The 25,935-nt window shown below is 48.2% G+C and overlaps 1 protein-coding gene across 2 annotated transcripts in view; it reads right to left on the bottom strand.

Moving 5' to 3' along the window:
• The window catches only part of ZSWIM5 (zinc finger SWIM-type containing 5), a 98,050-nt gene that overhangs the window by 23,135 nt on the left and 48,980 nt on the right, over nucleotides 1-25,935 (bottom strand). For both annotated transcript variants that reach the window (XM_062497216.1, XM_062497217.1), the window contains exon 2: nucleotides 7,382-7,738. In XM_062497216.1, coding sequence (XP_062353200.1) covers nucleotides 7,382-7,738 — 357 coding nt within the window. The remainder of the gene's footprint in view (nucleotides 1-7,381; nucleotides 7,739-25,935) is intronic.

Consider the following 25,935-nt stretch of genomic DNA (forward strand, 5'->3'; position numbering starts at 1 on the left):
TTCCTCCTAAGTCCCAGGAGTGCAGGCTGCACAGCTGCAAAGCCCGGTGCACTCTGTGGCTCCAGGGATTGCCCAGCATGCTCCTGCTCCTGCTCCACATCACGGTTTGTTAAAACATCAGTAAAGCTCCAATTCCTGCAAGCCCTTCCCCATGCCTGGAACAAAAGTACTTGGGCTCCAAAGCCCTGAGTTAAACACCTGATCCTGCCCCTCACTTGCTTTAGGACAGGGGACAAGTCCCAGGGCATCAATGTACCTGCCTGAGAGAGACTTCCCACATAAAAGAACAAAGGATCAATAATCCTTCAAGGAGCAAACTATGACCAGAGCAGGGCCTTTGGCAGGCACACATATGCATTCGCAGGCTGCATTTCATCTTCCAGAGAACGAAAGAAAGACAGAAAACCCACTATTAATTTAAGCAAGTTGGACCAAATTTCCCTTGCCTTGCCCCTTTCAAGTCTCATTTTCCTACCCTACATCCCAGCCATGGGTTCCAGGGCTCACAGGACAGGCAGCAGCACAACTCCAGTGAGAAGTCAAGAGCACAAAATGGAACAGAAACTTAGATTTTCAGCTGTCTGCTTTTGGTTCCTACCCATGCTCTACAGAAACTCCTTCAGGTAAACCAGTACTGAGGAGGGACTGCTGCAGCTGGAGGATGCTCCACTCCACTTTGGTCTGCTTCTCCTATCTCCCTCTCTCAAGAGAGGAAGAGGGTCAGCACAGGAAGAGCAAGGTGCTGCATGAGGAGCTATGGGATGCTGTAGCTAACATATTCCCAATTAAATCCTCATGATGACTTTTCCAAAACTGGGATCTGGTTGGGGAGCAGACATCACTTTCCAACAGAGACACCTTGGGATGCTGTGCACACCCCAGCCTTGTGTGTTGCTGAACTAGGAGCTCAAATATAATTTATGAAAATTGTGCTCCAGGATGCCTGTTCAGCAGGGCAATTGTCTCTTCCTGGCTTGTAAGCAAGACAACATCAACCTCAGGGGTTCTGCTCCTCCAGCAAAGGATGAGAACACTCCTGACCTGCTAAGATACAGTTATTTGTATGTAATGTCCCTTACAAAATTACTTTAATTTCTGCTAACAGTCACTGCCTGAGAGAAGTTCCAGCAAGCTCTAGGCATGCTGAAGGGACAGGATGCTGCTGCTCTCTCTGCAGAATAATTTATACTCAACACAACCACGTAACTCGGATGAGAGCTGAAGCAGCCTGGATGAGCATGAGGACTTTTGCCACACATGCCCTGGTCCTGATTCCACTCCCCTGCCACAGCCCTGGAGAAGCAGTTAAACCCTGAGCCCCCAGCAAGGGGAGAGTCCTGCTCAGTGCTCCATCAGAGTCAGCTCAGAGTCCTGTCATAAGCCAGGAAAGACAATCACAGCCAGGGACAGGGACAGTCCATGCCGGTCCTCTAAGCTTTTCTGTGCCTTTTGCTTCCCTCCCCCAGCCTCATCCTTATCTCACAGATAAAGAGCAGACAAGCCAGTGATTATCCCCTATCAGGAACCGATGACTAATCTGTCTACCACAAGCGCTTATCCGGCCCCATCGCTAGGTATCCCAGACGCTTGCACTCTTAATATCCTCCTCCCCACCATCCTGCCAGCCACTCCCAGCTGCAGCTAGCCCGAGCAGCCTCTCTAGGGTCACCTGTCTGCATCTACAGGGACCAGGAGGGCATGGATGCCGGGGGTGACTCATCCCACCAGTGCTCAACTCATCCCTCATCCCTCACTGTGACAGATTAGGGAGGAGGAGGTCGCAAAATGCAAAAAGTTGGTGCGTTTTTTGGGGGTTCCCGGGGCTACCCCTCGGTGCCTGCTGCTCACACATAGCGTTAGCGATGGAAAGCCCAAGCAGCAAGGAAGGGAGCGTGCAGCTAAATAAAAACCTCCTCCTCCCACGCAACACATTGAGCGCTTCGCACGTTGGGGTTCGGGCCGCAGCCAAATTAGCAACACGCCTCCCGCGCCTCCAAATAAAGCCCAAATTTGCTTGTAAACGTATCTTTCTCTCCTATAAAAGATTCAGAGAGAGGGCTGTAATAGCAATTCCCACACGTGCAGCACAACCCCGCAGATAACGGGCTGCCCAATTACGCTGGGGAGCTGGATAAACATTTAAGAGCAAACAACGGGATTTGTGCTGGGTTTAAATATTAATGGCAGGATTTGTCCACTTCCCCTTGCCAACGTTCACACCGTGGGGGCTTCGGCAGCGGCATGCCGTGACGCAGCTGATGAGTGATTCCATGTCTCAGCTCCAAAGGAGCTGGGAACGGCATGTAAAACAGCCCGGCGCCTGCATAACACATTTCTCATATAGCAGCATTCGTGCTCCAAAGAGCCCTGTTTCAGATGTGCTGGATCTTGGTCCTGCCCGATTCAGATTTAAGGAAACACCATTGCACATCTTGAGTGGAAGGAGTGTTTCACCAGCCCCATTTACGCTGGCTGTAGAAACTGAGATAAAAATGCAATCCATCACACCCCTAGCTGGGCTCCCCCCCACCCTCCACGCTGGGAGCTTGGGGGTTTAACTGTTTGACAGCCAAGTGAGACTTGGCAAATACAACAACTGAGAAAAAAGGACTGGAAAAATCTACAAATTAGAAAACAGAGTGAAGTCAGGCATGGAAAATTCAACTCCTTGCTCAGAAAGTAGCTGCCCAACATGAAGAAAACAAAAGGGGCTCCTGGACTGGGAAGGTGCATGTTTCCAAGGCTGAGGAGGTAGTATGACCTTGTGGGTCATGCCAACGCATTGGCATATCCCAAACCCAAGCTCCTGAACCCAAGAAGGGGAGATACATCAGCAGAGTAGTGTGGAGAGCACTCCCAGAACACCTGACTTCAAGCAGGATTGGTAATGTAAAGGAAAAGGCATGATTGTTATTTTTAACCAGAACCTGGAGATGATAAAGTGATGCTAAAAGCCACCCAGTGATAAAGGTGGCTGCTCCAGCATCTCCTTTATGGTCACTTCACCCAACTGTGCCTGGCACCCATCAGTGGTTTGGGGCCTGGCCATGCCACCCCCGGGGTCAGTGGTGCCTGGAGCAGGACTGGCTGTTGTGGTGGCCATTCACAAGGGCCATCTCATGACTGCACATGGTGGTGTTGCTGAATGCCTCTGGGCTCCTCTCTGGCATCCAGAGAGAAAACAGATGTGAAGGATCAGCTCAGGGCGGGGGGGTGGGGAGGACATGGACAAATAAGCAAACGGCAGAAAACCTTGAAGAGAAAATAACCAGGCACCAGAAAGGAAATGAACTCTAACAAGGGATTAAAAATAGCAGCAAAGCAAGGAATCCGGCTCCGCCAAGATTCAGGGTTCGTTTTCAAGTGGAGGCAAGTCAGAGGGAACTGCCAGAGCAGCCTGAAGATTCACATACACCTGACAGCAATGGGGCAAGGGAATCCAGACTGGCTCCCAGCATGGTAGACAGGAGCAATGTGGTCCAGCTGGTACCAGTACGTGGTGCAGCCAACTTTGGAAGCTGCTTTTCAAGCACCACTCGTGCTTTGGAGTCATCTGGCAACCCCAGTCGCTCTGCAAGACAAGGGGAAGAGCTGCCTTTCTCTTCAGCACTCAGGTGTGTTTTTTTCCCTTATATCCACAACAGCCCAGCAAACAGGAACATGAATGCCCTGGAGATCTGACCTTCTCCTTGTCCCCTGCGGGAGGCAGAATTTCAAATAGAATTACTGGCGCTGCCCTCCAGACGCTGTCTTGGGATGACCTGAAAGCCAAAGAGTGCCCGAGGACTCCTCAAACATCAGCCTTGGCTCAGTGCGACAGGACAGGCAGGGACTTCCTGCACACTGACTTGGCAGCCAACCTGCTGTGCACAAGGAGTGAGATGGGACAGTATTAACCCAGAAGCTGAAGGAAAGCTCAAGGTGGTCAAGAATGCATGCGGGACAAAAGGGAATGGGTGAGGCAGCAGGCTTCTTATGGCTTTTGCATAAGGAGATCTGCTTCTCCCACGCCAAAGCCTGAAGAAACATTCCCTTTTTAAGGGTTTTCCAAAAGTCCTCTCCTCCAAGGAAGCTCCCAAGACCCTCCAGGACCATGAAGGCCCCTTGGTGATTCACATGGCGTGACCTCAGACAGAATTGCCCCTGCACCTTGAGACAGCAGAGGTTTTGTGGCTTTTCTCACTTCTGGTTGAGAAGAGCATCCCAAGCCCTTTGATGGCACCAGCTGAGCACCACAGATACACTGACATTTCCATAACCCCAGCCACAACTCCTGGACCGAGGGCAGCAGCACTCTCTGCCATGTCCACATGCTGCTCAAGCTGGGTGAGTTACAGAGCTGCAAAAGTGGGGTCTGCCAAAATCTCCCACAACAAAGGGGGAGAATTCATCAATGAAGCATGAAGGATACCTCTAAGCCCCAAATCTTCTGGGGCCACAGGCACTGTCCCATCTTTAAGCTCCCAGAAGAGCAGAGGGAACAAGGTGCCAAGGTGGCCACCACCAGATGATCCTCACTCCCTTGGAATCCTAGCTGTTGGATCCAAGCTTTCCAGCTGCAGCTTCTGGCTGCCCCCAGCATTCTACTCACCAGGAGAGACCAAGCATCAATGAGTCACTTTTGCTGGTGCAGTGACATCCTTGCAGCCTTGCTCTGCCAGGCAGCCACACTGCTGGCTTTGTCCCCTTGGGGAGGAGCATTGAAACCCACCCTGGTCTCCTCCCTCCAGCTGCCACTCCAGACGCCAAGCGTGGAGGTGCCAGACACGCAGGATGCTCTCCTGGCACACACTGCCCTTTGCAGCCAAGCCACAGGAGCAGAAACGTGACCCACTTCAGCAGGCGGAGGTCAAGTGGGGAGCAGAGCGGCAGGCACACCTAGGCTCTGCTTGGACTGAATCCTTCGGGAACATGCAAGCGCCTTGGCTGCGCTCCAAGACTCCATCATTACTGGATAGTTTGCATTTCCTTCTAGGAAGACAGCCGGGAAGATCGGCATGCTGTGCACAGCCCGCGGCTACAGACTCCTGCAAGGAACAAAGCTCCAATGCCCGGAGCTGAGAGTGCCAGACAATGGCCAGTAATTTTCTCTGCCATTCAGGCTCTGCAGGAGGAGAAGGAGCATCCCTGAAAGCCTTATTTTACAAAATCAGACAACCCACTTGCACAAGGGGCATTCTCCAACCAGCCTGGCGCAAAATCAGTTCGTCAATCCTACATGCTCACCATATAAACAAGGAAAGAGGAATCCTTTGGGTGACCGGAGGCAGGTGAGGAAGACCTGATGCTGATATGAAGCTTAACAGACCTCTCCTCAAAAGGAGGGGCAGGGAAAAAAAAGAATGATTTTCCATTCTTGCTCCAGGGTGTAATTACTTTAGGTGTCCAATGCACACAGTGGGTTACTATTTGGGTTACAGAGGCTGGCTTGCCAAAAGCCACCTTGGCCCCAACTCCAAGGCTGGTGTGTGACCCCAAGGGGCTGAAATGCACACGGTCAAGAAATGCACATAAAGCTCTATGTAAAGCACATCTTGAAGAATTACAAATCCCAAGACCAGTGACCCACTATGAATGCATGATCCACAGCTGGGAAGAGCAAGATGGGGGACAAATTTGGATCTACTTCACCTGGAGACCTCTGAATTCCTCTCCCACAAACAGACCCCCGTGGCTGCTGCCCTTCCTCACCCTGGGGTAAAGCAGGTCTGCAGTGTAGTTGGTTGCACTGTGGCTGTACTTCAAGGACCAGGAGGGGAAAACTTGCAACACTGTCCAGGATCAAGAATCAAAGCCTGGGACAGCATCACTATGAACATGAATATGAGGGGTTTGGAGCCTTCCCTTTCACAGGATGCAACATTTATGAGTTATAGATCACCTTAAGATCATGTTACCATAGGAGGCTGATCTGCATTCTCCCCCAGGGTAAGACAAAGCTGCTCTCCTGCTTGCAGAGGTGTTTACTCACTTGTGACCAGCCAGGCAGCCACAGGGCTGTCCGATAGGTGCCACCCTCTGTGGAGTGACCATGTCTCAGTTGGTTCAAAATTGCACACTGCAGTGTGTGAAATTGCACAAGTCTGAGGGGATGAGAATTTTTGCTTTGTTTTCTTTTTTTAAACCACTTGTAAAAACAAGAAGCAGATATTGAACTGGAGCCAACATCTGTATCTTCGTAAGACTCTCAATCACCAGCCTTTTGCTGACTCTAGAGCAATAAATATTCAGAGCCTTAAAAGCTTTACTTCAATCTGCTTAGGAAAAAGCAGCCTCAAACAATGGCCAAGAAGGGATCTTGCCCAGCCTCAGCTTTAGAAGATCAGTTCAGAGAGGGGATGGCCCTCACCTTGCAGCATCACAGCTCCGCATTCTTTTACAATGCCAAAAATTGAAGCCCCCCCACCCATGAAAGCCAGTTACTTAGAGCACAACCACCCATGCAGCAGATGTGGCCCAGCAGAGGAAACAAAGGCCTCTCCCAAGGTAGGAACAGGAATGACCAGACAGAGAAAGATGAACACATCTAAGATCAGAGCTGCCATCACCCCCATGGTGACGGTGGCTCTGGCCTTACTTCTCTGCATGTGGATTCAACTAGTTCAGATGGTATTTTAGGCTGCATATGGGGCTTTTCATCTTCAGAACACTTAACAGGCACGCATTAATCCCTGCAACGCCCTTCCGTGGCAGATAAGTGTTTATTATCTCTGCTCTACAGCTGGTGGGACTGGCACAGTGGGGAGCAGCTCATTGTTCCAGACCCTGGGCAACCTCAGCTCCTGGGCTCCTTAAGAAGACACAGTGGGAGATCTCCAGGAGACTGGGTCACATCCTGGGCCAGTGGAGCAGGGCTGGGCTGGGCACTGTACCTCAGATTTCCAGGGGACGAAGTCAAAAGCATCTTCCAAACACAAGCCCCAGGACACATCTCCACTGCCTTTGTGCAGTAGGCAAGAACAGCAGCACTCATTTATTATGGGCAAATTAACACCCATGGAGATTAAAGCTTTATCTCCTGCCAGCTCAGACACATCCCCACTGCACCTCCCACTCCACAGGGTCCCAGCACCATGTCCTTGGCTTCTCCATTCTACTCTGAGCTGTGCCTTGTGCACCACCAGCCTGTCAGCTCTACCTCTTCCTGCCTGCTGAAGCCCATGTTCAAAGATAAACACAAAGAAAAGCAGAGGGCAGGATGGGGACACCCCAGTCACGTGGCCCCAACACCCATGCATTAACATTAGTGTGACACTGCCAGCTCTCACTATGCAGCAAAAGACAAATGTAAAATGAAGGACATCACCATGGGCACCAAAAGCACCACTCCAGCACCAAACACAGAGTCAGGGTCACACAGTGAGGAGGGAGGAGAAATTACCGTGCACTTGGTTGATCTCGGAGTTGGATGACAGGATCTCATCAGCCAACTTTTGGGCGGTGGGCAGCACCTCGGTGTGGTGTGCTGTGATCAAATACTGAACAAACTTCTGGAGCTGGTCCCTGTTCATCTGGAAAAGGGTCTCTGAGATGGGAAGACGGAGTTTGACCTGGTCTGGCTTGCGGATCCTGTACAGTGAAAGCGCCACGACGTGAGCGCAGTAAAAAATGTCCTTGTTCCCACAGCCACACGTCACTGAGGTGATTTTGCAGCGGTCAAAGCTGATGGCCACCTTGTAGGTCATCTCTGGTTCTGTCGCAGTCGCTGGCTCTGTTACTGTTCCGCTGAGGTGGAACCCTGGAGAGGGAAAAAAGAAGAGGAAAAGGTCAGGTTAGCTTCCCTCCAACCACAACCATCCATGCTAGTTCTGGAAGGAAGGAAAGCCAAGGCTGCTCGTGCGTCAATCTCATATACCAAGGAGTGCAGCACCCAGCACAGCCCATCAATGTGGCTTACACCCAGCAACACCCAGCCTGTGTATACAAACACACTTCTGCACCAACACACACACACACAGACACACACACAGCCAGACTCATCGGCGAGTTTATTTAACAGCCAAACCCTCAGGGGAAGAGCAAAGCTGCTCTGTTCCCATTTGTTTAAGTATCTCAGACTGATTCTCTCCTGGGAGTCATTTCCATCCACGCCTCCCTCTCGCTGAATTTGCAACTCACATGATCCAGGGCTGGTAGAAAAAGACCACGTTTGCTTTGATGAGGCAGACAAAAAAACCCACAAACTAAATGCAAAGCAATTCCGACTTTGGTGTCTCAACCAGGTAGAGTGCTCCAGGGCTTGATCACAGCTCTCAGCTCTTCCACACAGTGGAAATAAAGAGCAGGGACAGGAGCTATGCACAGTCCAAACCACAGCTAGTGGAAAACCATTCCCTGAGTTCCACAAATTATTCACACCAATGTTATGATGCTCCTGACAGTTCCCACTGTGCACAAAGGGGGTGCAGTGCCTTCAGGCAAAAACTGCAAAAAAAAGCCCCCAGAAGTCCCAAATGCAGGTGAGGAACATGAAATGGGCTCAGAAAGTCTCATGGGTCCATAGAAAGGTGCACATACCAAGAAAGCGAGGGACTAAGTCAGTGAGATAAGACTGACTGATGGATGCCTATCAACCTCACTTTGAACAGGAGCCTCAGGGAGTTCTTCTCACAAGCCAGCTGCTGAGTGGGTCCAACACAAATAACATGCACTTGTTCAGCCACCCGGAAAAGGGACATCTTTATTTCTCAGACTCATCTGCCTTGTTCCTCCAAAGAGAGTGAGGCTGCACCAGAAGGTTAATTATGGCCAGGGCAATCCAGTGTCCCCATGCCAGAACATGGTTTGGGACCTGGCACCCCACACCGCCCATCCCAGGCATCCTCCTTGAGGAGGATGCTCACTTTTCTCCATGCCACTGCAACCTTATTAAGCCTGTTTATGTACAGGTCCCTGCAGAGCCTGCCATCCCCTTGGAGAAGGCAACAGACAGCTGAGAGCCCTACAATTAGCGGCAGAAAAGGAGAAGGGGTGTGGGGGGTGAAGATTAAAATACATTAACTGCATCAAACCCTTGTGTGTTTGCCAGCTCTTACAAAGGCTTTCAGAGACAAATTCTACCAGAGGTTTTTAATAAATGGCATCAAAACCAGCTATTCACTGCCAGTCTCTTTAAAGCCACGCCAAAAACCACATTCAAATCTGATTAAGCATCAAGGAGGTCTGCTTTTACTTTAGTGCTGGGGCGGGGAAAAAGCAGACCTGTTCTGCTGCCATCACCCAAAAAGCCACCCCATGTGGCCAGCAGAACAGGAGGAGAGGGATGGACAGCCCAGCACTTCCTTCCCCTCCCTGCTCACAGGCTGCCAGGAGCAGGAGCGTGGCTGTGGATGTGCTGGGCCAGGGGCTGACGAGCCTTGAGCCTCCCCCTCCACACAAGCCCGTCCCCCAGCAGCCAAACTATATAAATCCAGAGGATAAACTCCAAAGTGTTTATGTTTTACCACTTCTCTGGTTTGCAATGCTTGGCAGGCGGCTCCAATTCACTGCCAGTTTCTCCCTAGTTTACTTTTTGAACAAGTTAAAGGGACTGGAAATCACGTTCCTGAGCAAGTATGTATGTATATCCTCGCATGTATGCCTGCACACACAAATATAAAACACTCTAGGACAAATTACTGGCCATAAACACTGCCTTGAAATGATTACTTTAACAGGACCGTGGGCCAGACCCCACTTGGGGCTAACTGGTGCGAGGCTGGATGAACTCATTTAACCAAATGACCTGTTTCAGACAGGTATAAGTCTGAAAATATATCAACCGTGATCTGATCCAGCCTCTCAAGACAGAATATTTGTCTAGATACCTCTCAGGCTATTCTCAGGCATCCCAAAAGCTATGCTCTCCCATCTGCTGCAAGATCTGGTCTTCACAACTGGCCTGCACATTGAACAGGACTATTCAGTATGTCAACAACTGCCAAGTTCATCTGGCACTCGAGCCCCAAGTCAAGTGTTGGTTTAGATTTTAGCTGTGGTGACAGCAGGTCTATTTAAGATAAACTAGGAGCTCTACAAAACATTTATCAAAAGCTGAGTCATAAATTAAACATAGAGGGGTGGAAGAGAGATGAGCTGGCAGGAAGAGAGGCATTATTTGTGAATATTTACATTAATGTGAGGTCAGACTTCAGCTACCACATTGCAGCCAGGACTGTACCCCAGCACCCATGGCTGCTGAGCACACGAGCTCAGCAGTGAGGGGTACCACTGTCCCAGAGAAGAGTGGTGGCTAAAAGGTAGGTTTAGATGTGTTACTTCGTCATCCACTGAAGCACACACTCCCACTCCACACAAAACACTGATGCTATCACCAAAAAAGCTACAGGTAACCCTGGAAAAGTACAGCTGTCACTGTACCCTCCTCTCTGTTCATCTTGCATCCTAGAAGAAAGAAGCATCCTAGGAGCTGTGATACCAGCACTCCATCAGAGAGAAACACAGCCCTGATCAGTGACACAGGATCTGGATAGCACTGAGAGCAAAGACACACTCTCCTCTGCGTCCTCCCCATACATTTCAATTTAAGACATTCCTACAGCCCAGTGCTTATCTAGGACTTCATCTTCTGTTCTTAACATAAGCTAACTTGGTGTTTGATTTGCTGCCAGCAAAGTGACAGTGCCAAGGCTTGAAAACCATGGAAAAGAAATAATTAAATACCATCTTTTTAACTACAGACTCATTACGCCCCTCCAGAGTCTAGCTTTGTCCTAAGAACAACATCATCTTTCCCCTGCCCCAGAACACCCTCTCCTACTTTTACCACAGAAGCTTCTCAGTGATGTCTCTTTGATTGAGGTTGTAAAAGGAGCTGAGTGTTCATAACTGCCCCAGAAAAAGCACAGAAAAGGTGCCATGAATGTTCACAGGCATACAGGGCATGATGAGCTCATCTCTTTCTCATCCCAGTCATCCAATCCATCAAATGGGGACAAAACACTGGAGCAAGAACCTTCCTTGTTTTACTGCCACAGGACATTGCACCTCTGATTTAAATTAAAACATACCCTAGAATTGTTTTCCAGGAGTTTGTGAGCTCCACACTGCTGGGACTTACAAACTTTCCAGCTGGGCAGCACTCTCCTCTTTGGAGCTGATAAACCCCTGCAGGCTGGGAGGAGGATGGATCCATTAAAAGAAAAATAAAATTCCTGGACTCTCAAACAGCTACAAAAGAACAAGCCTTTAGCAGCTAGGATCCCAGTACAGGAGATTTTGCTATTAGGACAACAGCATTAACCCCTCAACAGAAGCATCTTTAACCAAGATAGTGAATTATTTGATTTCTAAACCTACTTGACCAAAAGGAGTTATGCAAACTTCCAGTTCTGTAAGAGCAGAGAGCCTTTCAACAGGACATCTTTAACCCAGATATCCACATGCCAACCATTGGGAGAAACCACTAGCCTGTCTTGCAGCTCCAACCTACCATGAGTCCAGCTGCAAAGACCCCTTACTTTGTGTCCTCCACTGAAGATAAAGCAAACATTTAGGCTGATTACACTGAAATACCTGGAGTCTGGAGACAGGCAGACACCCAGATAGAAACTGATTCCCCCAAAACATGCAAAACCCAGGCATAGTCCCTTCCCTTCTGTAACTGTGGCACCAACATCTGCATGAGAGATGAAGACTCCTCCACACCTACCACACTAGCTGGGAACCAAGAGTGCTCAGCTCTGCACCCTCTGGCAGTTGCTGCTCACAGCCATCCCTCAGACTTCACACCACAGCCCAGGCAAAAGCCACAGTTGTCATTTGCTAAGCTGTGCCATTCGGAAAAAATGAACTCTTTCTTCCCAGGCATGGCAGTCACCTGCCTTTCCAGAAACATTGGCACAGTCCTGCAGGGGTGGAAAGCACCGCAGAGCTGCAGCCATCTGCGGGACCGAACCCTGAGGATGCTGCACTGGCATTGCCGCGTGAGAGGATGGGGGCCAGTAACACACAGGTAATGTGGGGAGCGTTTCTTCATGGCATTGTGGTTCTTCTGTCCCCTCCAGAGGCTTTTCTCTGTTGTTGTGGAAACCTTGAATCAGGGAAAGGAATGGCTCAGCAGAAGGAAACATGCACCACATCCATGCCCTGAGCATGGATCACTGGTGGGATGTGGCTGGACAGTGTACATAAAGAACTCACAGCCACACCTGGCTATCAAAACAAGTAACCTCCTAGTACCTGAGGCTGATATTTTGGGCAGCCTCTGTTAGGAGCAACGTGATGGAAAGTCCATCCACGCAGCTTCCTGAAGGCACTAGCCACATCCCCTTGCATCATAGCCAGAAAGGGGTGGCTGTGGCAGACAGCAGCTTGGCTGCTCACTGCTCTTGTACTCCATGCTCAGCTCCCAGGATTCTCCACCTCTAGCCAGAATAACCCCGCTCCAAATCTGTGACTGGGGAGCTCTATCTTCAGGCAGGCAGGAGCTCTGTGAAACCAAACAGGAACGAATAGATGGGTATTTAAGGGGCTCAGAAGATGCAGACGACGTAAACTGAAATTCTCGGTGCAAGTTGTATACACTAGGTTAACATGACCCAAATATATTTTTTTAAAATTTCCAAACCACAGCGGAAAGTTATTTTAAACTGAAGTGATTCCAAGCTCTTTAGTGATTAAACGGACTGCAGCTCCAGCACCTAGTGGAAAAACCATTTGTTTTTCCAGTGTGTGAAAGCCATAACTAGCAATGAATAATAATTGCCGCACCGAGTGTTATTTATAAGCCTTTCTCAGTCACATTTCCATGCCTTGAAACAGCAGCTTTCTAAACACGAACTTAAAATTGGTCAATATTTGTAATGTAGACAACACCCACGGGAGGAAGGTGTTGGTGTACTCGGGCGGTGGGAAGTGGAGGTTAGTAAAATCTCCCTAAGCTTTCTGGCTTCTAGATCAATTCCTCCAGCCGGCTGATGCTGACAATTGCTCAGTCCCTGACCTTGCAGTTGGAAAGGAGATGGGCTCATGAACTCATTTGCACATGACAATGCTCCAGCAAAGTGAATCATCTGCCTCCGATAGTAACGAGAGTACGGCTGCCCCAGCCCTCCCGGGCTCCATTCAACCAGCACAGGGCTGGCCTTTTGTGCTGCCAGTGCAAGAAAGACTCTGCTGAAGATGTGTGCAATTAAACCCACTTTTCTTGTTGCTCTTTTGATTCAGCGGCTCAGTGAGAGGCACCCTAGGCAGGTGTTGTCACACACAGATAAAATGCGCCTTTTCAGAGCACTAGCAGACAGAAAGAAAGAGGGTAAGGCTGAATCAATTGCCATTTCTCCCTTGCAAAATAGGGAATCCAGGCTTCCAGGGAGTCAATGAGCAGAGCTGCTATGAGTTTCCATCCTCCCTCCTCCCCAGAGCTGTGCTGTTTTGTGACCGCAGGCAAAGGTGCTGCTGTTGAGACAGACTTTGGCAGGGATGAAGGAGGCAGGCGATGGCTGGCCAGGATGCTGCCCCAGCAGAAGGCAGCTGCGCTCCTGCTGCTAAAGATTTTCCCCCTGCAGCCCTCCTCCCTGTCCCCACCATGCTCCTGTCCTTGCCCAATCATTATCATCCCGGAAAAGCACCTCTACTTCCACAGAGCTAACAAAGACCATTAATATCACCCCAGGAAGGAGCCATGCCCACAGCTAAGTTGCCACAGGAGGAGCCGAAACAAAGGGATATGGACGAGTTGGAGAGTATGCACCATGTCTGCAAGGGTCCCCACACATACCTATGGCCTTGGACACCAACTACCACAGGTTTAGGAGAAATACTCTTCTATCACCTCTCCGGGTAGGCCAGGGAAAAAGCAAGAGCTGCAGCTGTAAACAGAGGAGATGCAATGGGGCTATTTGTGCTGGAGGGAGCTGTAAGCTCCTCTGAGCAGCTGAGTAAGCTGAAGGGACGCTCTCTCTGCCATCTGCTCTGATCCCACAACACCTCCTGCAAATGAAGAGTCAATCCGCTGGTTTCTATCCCTGTTAACCTCTAATCAGCCAAGAGGACCGGCCTCTGCCTTGCTCTTTATCTGAGCCAGCTAATGCGTGAAGCACACTGCGCTTCCCATCTGCTCCAGCATTACTAGAGTTAAAGGACAAAGCCATTTCCCTGTCCCGAGCATTCACTTACACAGATGCCCTTGTATTAACTCAATTTCTCAGTGATTTCCATTATTACCCTTACGAGATTTCTGGTGTTTGTTTATCTAGGAGCCTGAAATGGAGGATTTTCCCCTCCCCCTACCCAGTTCAGGGGCTTGGCTGGCCCAAAGCCATGCTCCAGACAGCCAGTCCCAATCTGTGACTTTACCCAAATGTATTAAAAAATGTTCTCCATTTTCTCCCCAGCCTGGAGTGCTTTTTGTTGCCCATATAATTCTTAAGAAGCAGGTTATTTGGGTCTTTGTTGCCAGCCCTGAAGCCAAGACCACCCTTTCCAGCATCATCTTCCAACACCTGCCCGCAAATGGGTTTTTAATCTACCCAGATGTGCAACCCTTGCTCTGAAGACATATAGTTTGGGCAAAAAAGAAAAACTACAACCAGTTTTAGAGCTTGGACAGATCTCCTCTGCTAAGGTGTAGTCTTGCATGCTGAATTCCTCTGCTAGCAGGTCAGATCCAACTCAAACCAACCTAAATGATGGTTCTGGAGCAACAGGAAGGGCTTGAAGAGAGGATGACCTCACCGCACTTTGGTTAACATGTGCCGTACACACAATAATTAGTCAAAATGCTGTCAAGTCTCTGCTCTTTACTGCTACAGTATAACTAATAGCCTTCTTGAATATAAAGATGTTTCTTAAAACAATGAGAAATCTGAGAAAGGTGAAGATATATTTCTTAGCAGAAGCAGTGAATGCAGCATCCCTACAGTCAAGTGAGAAAAAGCAACACATTTTTGTGAAATCCATTCATCCCCAATGCACCCAGCCCTCTTTTCTCTGTGCTCACAAATGGCTATATTCAAACAAGGAGCAACATGGCTCCTTGTTACAGCTCAGGTGTTTGCTCAGCAGATGCAGGGTTGTTTTCAAGCATGAAAGAAAATATCCACAGGGAGGAAATTCACTTTTGCCGCAGCTTCCGGGCTCATGCGTGCCATCAGTTGGAGCTGCCACAAAGCAAACCCGGCCCCGTGCTGTCACCACCTTGGCTGCCTCAAAGAAACTGATGGGAGATGCCAAAATTCACACACGAGACTCAGATGGGGGTCATCTCCTGACTTCAATGAAGCCACCCAGATTTCCAACAGCTGAGAAGCTGGCTTCTAGCACATAAAAGGGTTTTAATTAGGAACTGCCTCTTATCCCTTCATGCAAGTGTCACCATGATGGGATCACTGAACTTCATCACAGTCAAAAGCAAGTGGAGCAGTGCTCTTCCCTTCATCGCCTTTTTTATGTGGTGATTCACAGAGCTCTTAGCTCCATAAAAACATAATCCCAACCCTTAAAGCAAAGTGCCTCCTATGCCAGAGCCCTGAATCTGTTGCTCCTGGCTTAAGGGCTCCTTCCTGAGTGCCCTCTGCTTGTGGAAAAAGTTCATCCAGAGCCATGGACATAATTTTCTCTCGAGGTATCTGCTCACCTTGCTGACCTGCTTTTCTGAGACATAACCTTCCATCTGAATTGGCTGTTTTTCCAGGGCTTGGCCTGAGGCTGGGGAGCAGCTTTGGGTTTTGTCTCCCAGTATGCAAAGATAAATTGCATTCAATGCATATTTTACCATTTAAAGCTGCATCAGGAAAGGGCCATCTTCAAATCAAGCCACAAAATCAGTACACCAATATCAAAAAACAAAAGCAAAACCAAGCTCGAGAACCTCGTGACTTGTTTTCTTCCAACATTTTGCTTTTGCATGGGACAGGACTAGCTTAACGAGGACCAGAACCAAACCAGGGCATCACACAGAAATGGATAGAAAAAGGACACCACCCTGATCCTCCCTGAGACACCAGACCTTAAAATAGCAGCTCTACAATTTATAGGGAAGTTATTAGTTATGATTTTCCTGGCCCTCAGACACCTTCCAAGGGAATGAGGCAGCCTAGATTCAATATGAAAATCTGCTCCAAATTCTTATCCAAAAAGACACTTTTTCCACTAAGAATAGCTCTTTCATTTTAGGAGAGCATGAAGTCTGACTTTCTAAGTCACTGGCAGTGTTGTTAAATGAACACTGTATTTACAAAGCATTTCAACAGTATTTGTGGTAATGGTCTCAGCAACAAATTTGCTGGAAAGGTCAATTAACCTCCTTCCGAGAACCTCACTTCTAAGCACAGAAAACATCTCTGCATTAAAACTGCTTCCCCAAAGTGGAAAAACTCTAAGGTGACAGCATATTCCCATTTCTGCTCTCCACTGCCCATTCAAGAGCTGAGCACAGACCCCAGGAGAAGGCACCAGAATGACTCCCCTCTCCTGCTGACTTTTACAGCTCTTATTTAGAATAAGCACACATTTTTTTCTCATATATATATATATATATATATATATATATATATATATATAAACATATATATATACACATACATGTATGTATATATTTTATTTCACTAAGGAGACCACAGACACACACTTCATATTGCAGAAATATTATTACACTTAAACAGCTTAGCTCACTTCAGTAACTTCACAAAAACTTAGTGGTTTCCTTCCCTCTCTGGCACCCAAACCAATAAAGCTTAAATTTTGGAGCTTATTTGGGCTTCTCCATATAGGGAAATTATCTACTCATTGCAGAATAAATTATTCAGCAACTGCTATTCCAGATCAGCTTCCTCTGTTGCCATTTTATTCCAGAATGATTTTTGGAAACTCTGTGAGTATATTTCTGAAGAAAGGGACCTCAATTCCAGGACAGGGAGTTATCCAAACACTTGCTGGGCCACCAGCGGCTGGGCTGGTCACCAGCCCATGGTGAGAGCCTTGACCTGAGACATCCCAGAAGAGGAGGTGAGAGGTGGTATCAAGTTTGGGAAGATTGACTGCTGTATTTCAACATCCAGCAAAAACTGAAGTGAAGAAAAGGCACAGACTTTGATTTTGTGTGGAAAAAAAAGTTTTGTCCAGCTTTCTTTCAATCTGTAAGTCACAAAGTGAGAGGAACCATTCAGCAAGAAGCTGGAGGACTTTGCATCACAAGGTGCAACATCTGGAGAGTGGCACAGCTTTTATCCATCATGCAAGTAAAATGTGTTTAGGGTACTTGAGAAGTACCAACTCTGACAGTGGAGAGCTCTTGCAGAGCACCTACATGTGCTCGGGCAGCTTCCAAGCCCAACTCAGCCTGCTGGTGGATGTTTTACGCCTCTTCAACATGCACCAGGGGTTTTTTTGGGTATCCTCCTGTTCTACCAAATAATGCAGCACATCCAGCACTACTCAGAGTCAGCTCCATGGAGCCCAGATGCCATGCCTGAGCAGCCAGACTCAATGCCATTTCCTGGGCACAACCATTTCCCCAAGCCCCACAAATGGTTCCCTGGTACAAACACCACCACACACAAACCTCAACACACTTCAGAGGGCAACAGAAAAGCAGTGTGTTCATGCACTGTAAGGAAAATCAAAGAGGGATAAGACCAAGCCAAGCGAGGCAACCACATAAAAGCCCTCAGTTGCCAGCATGTCCTCTCTGGTGAGACCCTGCAGCGAAGTTCTGGGTCATGGCTGATGAGCAGTCAAATTTCCCGATTCTGCATGACCAAAACCCTCTGCAGAACAGTCAACACGCTTTAAATAACACTTTAAAAACCCTTTTGATCACATTAGTCTTCACATGACCTTTCTGAGAAGTCAGGAAGGCAGCGGGAGGTCTGCAGAGCAGAGACTTCCCCAGCAGCCCTCTTCGCTTGAAAGGAATGTGGTTGGGAGACAGATGCCTGACAAAGATGCTCTGCGCTCCTGCATCAGCAATTTTCACCATCTTTAGCATGCAGGCATTTCAGGAAAAGCAGATTCCTGTGCAGTGATTTTAAGCCCCTCAGTACTACCCTTTTTCCTTCAGGACACATTCATCCCCAGCATCACCCAGCTGCACGTCACCAACCTCTGCTTTAGCAAGGAGCATGCAACTGGAAAGCTGTCCTGGAAGATCCACCATGCACAAGAAAACATGGGCCCTCCTGCTTGTCAAGTCCAAGATGACTCCACAGCTTCAGCGCCTTCAGAAACACAAAGGACCACAAAAGCTGATACCCGGGGAAATGGGAGCCATCACTCTTGCTAAGTCGGGAGCAGTGTACAGGCTGCCTCTGCGAAACTCATGTTTCTCATTAAAAACTTCACAGATTTTTTTTTTTTCCCCTGGAAAAACATTGTTATTCAACCGACAGCCTAGACTGCAGGCTCCTCCGTTTGCTTTTGATGCAGTGCAAACATCTAAAATGACACCATGTAATGACAAGATCTGTCATCAGGATGGTTGGGGCTACAGTAGAAAGAAAAACAAAGGAATGATCCTTTCCTTCTCCCTAGAATTCAACACAATTAAAACAAAAGGAAATCTATAGTGTGAAGTTAACACTAAATATGAAGGATTGAAGGGAAAAGGGAAAAGCGTGATGTGAAACATTTAGTGGTGGTTTTCTTCCATTAAGTGCCATGATGCCCTTTTGGCGGTGGATGGAGAGTCTCGAGCTCCTCTAAACACAGATCTATTTCAGTAATTAAGTTCTCGTACAAAGAGGGAAAGGGAAAGGGAGAGGGACAGGGAAAGGCAGAGGGCAAGGCAGAGGGAAAGGGCTGCAATATCCCAGATAACTATCTGTGGGTGAAATTCCACCTCTGCAGCCTCGTGAAGCTCCTGGTTAGCCCCCCATCCTCTGTGGGACAAGCCAAGCGCAGCTCCCTGGCAGAAGACACAGCATGTACCAAAGGGTTATCAGCACATTCATCACAATTTGGAATTGGAAGGAAGCAACCAAAAATGCCGTCAGCTCAGCAAAATGGGACAGAAATAAAGTAAAAAGCAAAACCAGATGAGTGACTAGGAGTTGACTCCTCTCTTCCCTTTGAAAAGGGAAGCCAGTAATTTGAGAGAAGGTGGTTTTACCCACAATTTCAGTGAAGAGTTTTACGAGTCACCCTAATAATAACATAACCCAAGTATTACACAGTACTCCCACTTAAGAGATGGGAAAACATTGTGGGGCAATCTTCCTCTGACCCTTAAAAGCAAGTCCATAGGCATGCCTGGAAAAGGAGGAGCAAGTCACACACTGTAGGTGACATGTCTTGGCTTGGAGTGGTCTCTCTTCTGGTCAGATGGCAGAGTGCACCCGAGGAGCTGCATTCATGCTGAGCAGGAGCAAAATCCTCCTTCCCCTGTCTGGGAAACCAAGGCAGAGAGCTCTGGCAGCAAATCAAGGGCGAGAGAACAGTGGCTGGGAAGTAGTGAACAAGTATGTAAGGAGCCCATGCTCCTGCTGTCTCTCCAGGAAGGAAACCTCCAGCCCTGCTTTACCCCCAGACATCCTCCTAGGGCTCAACCTGTAATATCTGCAAGGTTTTGGGTAAACTCCCCTGTTTGGGCTTTCCAGCAACAACAGCCACTGATTAATAAGGTGCTTCACTGCAAAATAAATTGCTCTGAGAGTGGTCAGGGATGATGACACCCTCACTAAGATGACACCTGCAAATGCATCTGTGCAGGTGGATTCCATTCTGCCCCGATGCTGGATGCTGCTAACCCTACTTCCACAGCTGCTTAGCAACTCCTTTGCTGCACTGACTGTGTGTCAGACATTGAGTACCCTCACACTCAGGTTTTGCAGCTGAAGAACAGACAGGAGATAACATAGAGGCCATTTTCTCTTCCAGGAGGTGCCACCTCAGTCTCTGCTGGGCTCTTGAAAATTCCAGCCAGGATGCCAACCTATAGCACACACCATTGAACAACCATTACCAAACCACTTGCAGTGGGAAAGCCCCAGTCTGTGGAGCCACATGAGAAGCTTGGTTATCACAGGAACTTAAGAGAAAATGCAAGCATGATCTTGAAACCACCAAGGTACAGATATTAAACACAGTTTTCTTTCCAAAGTTTGTAACATTTTAAGCAGATACAACTGCTTTTGTCATGGCTCATGGCTTCTGAGTAACTTGAGCTGCCCAGAAAAGTTTGTATCAGTCTGATGCACAGCTGTACTCCACCATCATCTCCACATTCCCACAGAAGGGGTATGCATGACACTTAGGCTGAGGTCACCTCCAAACCAAACACAGCATCACCTCAGGTGGGTATCTGAAGGAAACAGATGTGGGTTTCTGGCATCTACGGGGGGCTGACACCTGACTGGCACAACACACCGAGTGACGAGCTCGCCTGGAGGAGCAATACTACGATTGCCTAGAGATACACAGGGAGGATGCATCTGTCCAGTTGTGCTGGGCTTCAAATCTACCCAGAGTTAAAGGAGATGAGAGCCTCAAAGCTCCCAGCAAGACCAATTTAATTCTCCCTGAGCCCTTGCTCAGAGACCTACTTGCAAAACTTTACACCCACTACTTGTGTGCACAGGGAATGGTCAACCTTTACGGGCTCTGACACCAATGCACTCACCTCAACAGCAAACAGTCCTTCAACAACACACACACCAAATTAAAATGATTCCAACCCTCAGCAGCCTCTCTCTCTGAAGAGCAACTGCCATTACTTATTAATTTGCCTCCTCAAGATAAACAAGAAATTTATTAAAGTCTGAACCAGACCAGGAGCACACAAGGCAGCAGAGGGGCAGGGGTTTGTCTTTAAAAAACAAATAGTTCTATGCTAAATTACACTTTCCACTTGCTGTTTTCCCCAGGAACCAGTTTCCACACTGTGCAGGATGAAAACCCCACAGACTTCTATGTTATGTTGAGGGCTCAGTCAATTTTGAGGGGAGAAAGCAACAAATTTTGGACCTAGCAGATGAAATGCAATTACAAATAAATAAATTTTTAAATAAAAACTAAATGTATCTGAGCGATGAGTGCATCTGTCTACAGGCTGCTCTCACAGATCATGACCTTGACATCTTGCAGAGGATGTGTTATCTTTTACAGTCAATTCTGTTCCTTGTTTTAAGAAATTGTTCTGTTAAACCTAGAAATGAACTCAGCATGGATGAAGAGACCAACACTCCCCAGGAGAGCTGAAAGCAAAGTGTCACTCCATTCAGTCAACAAGCAGGTGATGTTCGTGGGTGGAACTGGAAGAACAAAACTCTTCAGTACAGCTTCCTACGTCATCTACAGTGAGAAGTGGTTGGAAGTATGATGAGGAGCAGAGTTTCCTTCATGCTCACAATGTACATTTGCAAAGGCAAAACATAATCTGTGGATTTTCCACCCATGCAACAGCCGCTCCAACAGCCTTGCTTTCATACAACCCTGTTGTTCCTCCAGTCATAAGAAGAGAGTTAAAAATGGCTGTTTCCAGCCCAGTACAAGTTATCAACTGCATTAGTACACGAGTCCAAAGGAAACTATGTCCACAGTATATCCAGTATTTGTGCAGACAGGAATATGTGGTAGATAAAAGGGAAAGAAAACTCACAGCAGATAATCAGGACACCTAAAACACAAGTGGCAGGTCTGCAGCCATGGTTGCCTTCAACCCTGGTAGTTTGCTAAAAATCAAGTAGATTTTTAAGCGATCAATGCAGAGCAACAGCACTGAGGACACCTCTGGAGCAGTCGCAATCTTGGGACCCCTAGGATGCCATGAAGCCCTTACTCCTCAGCCATCCCCTTAATGAAGGTGTGAAACCTCAAATTAACATACTCATCATCTCCAACTACACTACTGTAAGAACCACAGCTCTGAGAGCTCTGTGCCACCAAGACACTTGCTGGATTCAGGCAATGAGTATGAAGTGTGCTGGGGTGAGACGCCCCAGACCCATACGTTTGAGTGAACTACACTAAGAAGAAGTGAAAACCAAATCTCCTGTGACCATGGCAGACTCTGTGAAGTTCAACCAATCCCAACTGTTGTTCTCTTCTCCTACTGACCCCTGGACCACAGCAGTCATGGGACTGCCCTGGTCATACCCTTGCAATCCTTGAGCCAAATGCTTGGTTAATGCTATTCCAGTTCAACAGCCCTGGAAGATGTGATGACTGAAGAGTCACCAGTTGACACCTCCAAGGTGTCCCACAGCAAGTAGACAGAAGGTACAGCGTGGTGGAGGCTGGTACAAGTGACAAAGCCAGCGTGGGGCAGTCCAGCCTCCTGCTACTCTCTACCTACCATTGCTCACCTAGTCCACACCTGGGGTGGGCTACAGATACCAGCAACCCAGTATCCAAGGCAGATGCTGGATCCAGCTACCGCCACTGAAGATGCCAATTAAACTCACCTTGAAATTGTTGGCTTCCTGTATCTGCATCAATTGGATAGTTAAGCTGACACCTTTGCACATTTTCTTTGTCTGGAGCCAACAGATCAATCTGCCTCAAATACAGGAGATCTCTTTTTAACACTCCAAAGCTAATGAAAAAAATCCCCTCTGGTGAAAGGAAAACACTAGATCAGAGAAGTTTTATTAGCCCTTAACCATGCAAAGTTGGAAGCTCGTCCCCTGCTTAATTCTAATACTCCAACTCTGTTAAACATTAACTGTATAAATAATCAAATACTTCACATGACAGAGTCATACTTCCAATATGGGGCAAATAACCCAGAGGGTAATGAAGGGTGTAGTCTTCTAGTCTGAAGGATTTCCAGCAGACTCCAAAAAGCAGAACCAAGTCCCTTCCCCCTCCTCTGCCTTCAAAGCAAAAGCTTTGATTCACTTGGGGAGACCACATCAAGCCAGAGCAGAGGCATGCAAGTGGTATGTATCTCATCATTCCTCTCAGAGACACACGTGAAACTACCAGCCACTGTGTGGTCTCAGCCTTGTCAAACAACCTGAATCCACTCCTAAAGCACCCAATTCTCCCCGGCCCTGCCGGCTGCCAAACTATGAGAATCCTTCTCACCCTTGCTCTGCACCACTTGGGGAAGTGATGTGGCACCAACCACCCAACCCACAGCAGTCCCAGACACAGATCCTCCCACCAAACTCCAACGTTGCTTCTTCAAGATGAATGTTCTCCTGGCAAGCAGGACCTGAAGCAGACAAGAGCTCCAGCTCTCCAAAAGTCTGTGGTCTTCCACCTGGCTCAGAGGGGCCACAGAATCAACTCCACTGAAAATATCCCTGGTCTCCACTGCTTGTAACATGGATCACAAACACCTGGTGGTTTTTAAATTAAGCTCTCACTCTCTTTGGGCTTTGCTTTCCCTGACTGCAAAGCTGGGATAATGTCCCTTCTGGGACTCACAGGGGTATTTTAAGGCGCAGGCTGAAGTTCGGTCCTTAGGAAATCACTGGTGCATTTGCTGTGGAAGAAAATATCTATGAAGGAAAAAAAGACTGTTTGAAAGAAGATCAAAATTAAAAGCTGCATTAAAAGTATATAAATATGATACTGACTGTTCTCCTAATTCAAGGTCAAGCTAAGGTAATTTTTTGTAGTATGCAATCATCTGATGTCCAGGATTGCCTCAGTTTAGACTGATGCTCTCACTTTAATGTTGACTGAAAAACTTCAAGTGATGCTTGACAATCAAAGCAGCAAGAACCAAATGGAGAAATGTCTGACACACAGCCCTGCCTAAAACTGCATTTTCAGTACTTTTCTGAGCTGACTTTGGAAAGCCGGTATTGGCTTTGGCAGAACCCAGGAGAGCCACTGTGCATTAGTTATCGCTCTTGCTCTGCAGACAGACAAACAAAAGATAAAGACAACTGTGAGGCTTGTTCAGAACAAGGGATCCAGCACCCATCTCAGCACAAGTACTTTCTCCTTCAAGTGTTATTCAGCCATCCGGATCTTGAAGACAGCCCTTGAGTGAAGGCCTTTACCTACACTGTAGGGTAACAGCATGGACTCACCACAACCCATCTGATTTTTGTCCACATTGGTAAGTTCAGGTTCAGCACACCACCTGAGCTGTACAAAAAAAAATCACCTCTCCCAAGCACAGCCATTATACCAAAACCTGCATTGTTGAAGGAGTCAGCAGGACTCCTCTGTATCAGCTGCAAGGACAAGAAAAGACCCACTTCCACCACTGCACACCCAACCGTACTGCTGAGCAGAGCTGTATGGTCCATCATGACACCTATATAGTATTTCCACCAAAACTGTACTATTCTGAGCTTCCCCCAGCAAGACCCTGGTTTATCTCCTCCTCCTGCTGACAGCTGAAAGTGCAGCTGGGATCTACAAGCACAGAGAAAGGCTCTTGGTTTCTAGAATGTCGGCTGTGGAGGTGGGGGAAACCAGGTGTTGCACTCCTGGAGAAACGCTTTTCCTGGTCAGCCCATCATTTTCTGTTTGCTCCTCTCAGCACTCCCATGAAGCACACACAGCATGTACAAGAACATAAGGCCCCCAGGGGCTCCCAAGCTACCAGCACTGACTGGAATAGCTCAGGCTTAAGCCCAGCTCTTTGCAGACACAGCCCATCCCACACGCACAGAGTCTGAGAACGTAGAGAGTGAACATGAAGGGAAGAAGGGCCCCAGATCCTTGGAACCCAGTCCCTTCAGGAAGCCGCACTGGGAAGGGCTTAGCATGACTTTACAACGTCTGTAAGCAGGTTTCAGCAAGTAATTCGGATGTCCTTCCAATTACTGGTGCAGCACCAAAGGAAGGATCCTCTGTGAGCATTGGACACGAGCATCTCAGTCCCTCCTGGCTCCCTCACCCACACTGACACACTTCACAGGCAAACTGCCCACGCCTGGAACAAGCAGTCTGCTCCAGGGCTGATTCCCACTGCATCTCCCATCCTTATCTAAAAGGAGAGCTAGCTGGTTTCCCTGTTGTACATGGTGCAATGCCAGCCACACTGAACAGGCTTCATGTAAAACACAGCCCACTGCCTTTCCAAGCCAAGGGGAGGATGTTCTCCCAGTCTGCAGATAGCAACTCCAGACACCCTTAAAGCCAAGCTCTTGGTCTTGCTTTCCTTCATGAAGCAAAGGCAGAAAAAGCACCACAACTCCCCAACTCCTGCTTTTTCTGCCAGCTCCTTCAGCAAGATAGACTTAGAGACCTCCTCCGTCTCTGCAGCAAAATCTTCCAAACAAGTCACACCAGACAGGGACATGGAGGTGCCAGGAACATTTCTGAAGGACAGCAACCATGATGAAAGCCAGTGTTGAGCAGATTTCCTATCAGGAAAGTTAAGCCTTGAAGATCACTCCCTGAAACTCATCTCAAAGGGAAAGAGGTTTTAAAGTCAAACAAAAGAAGAAATTCAGCTAAACAGCCATGTCCCCAGCCTGTGGTGCCATGACTGACATGGAATCCAACAGAACTGCGCAGCCCTCCAGCTGCTGCCTGTCCCATCCCTCTCCATTCCCACAGTAAAAGCGCAGAGAACCCAGGAAAAGCAGATATAGCTCCTTCTGAGGAAAAGCAACCCCGTTCCTCATGAAGCTGATGCAAAAGCCCTGCCAGGATTACGTCCAATGGCAAGAGAGCTCACACTGAGGGCTCTGGGGGCACATCTACATAAGCTTTTCTTACATGCATGCTCTCCCCCACACACCTACAATCACTCCCCTTGAAGACATTCAGGTCACAGAGCAGAAGGAAGGCACAAGAAGCCCCAGAACAAGGCAGAGTCACCAGCATCATGCTGCATACCTCTAAGATGCAGGAACCTAGAGGCTGGAGGCACCAAGGCAGCCAGGATGCTGTGGCAGAGATGCGGCCACCAACATCCTCCTACACCAGCCACCAACTACTCCAGCACCAGCAACAACAGGCAGTCCAGACCTGGAGGTAAAGCCAAGAACCACAGCAGGAGAAGAGCAGGCACAGAGACAGGAGAACCAAGGGCTCTTGGCCTCCCACGCAGCCATGTAACTGCAGCCAGAAAGCCAGAAAGCC

Source organism: Cinclus cinclus, chromosome 8, assembly GCF_963662255.1.
Source record: "Cinclus cinclus chromosome 8, bCinCin1.1, whole genome shotgun sequence".
NCBI classification, from domain to species: domain Eukaryota; kingdom Metazoa; phylum Chordata; class Aves; order Passeriformes; family Cinclidae; genus Cinclus; species Cinclus cinclus.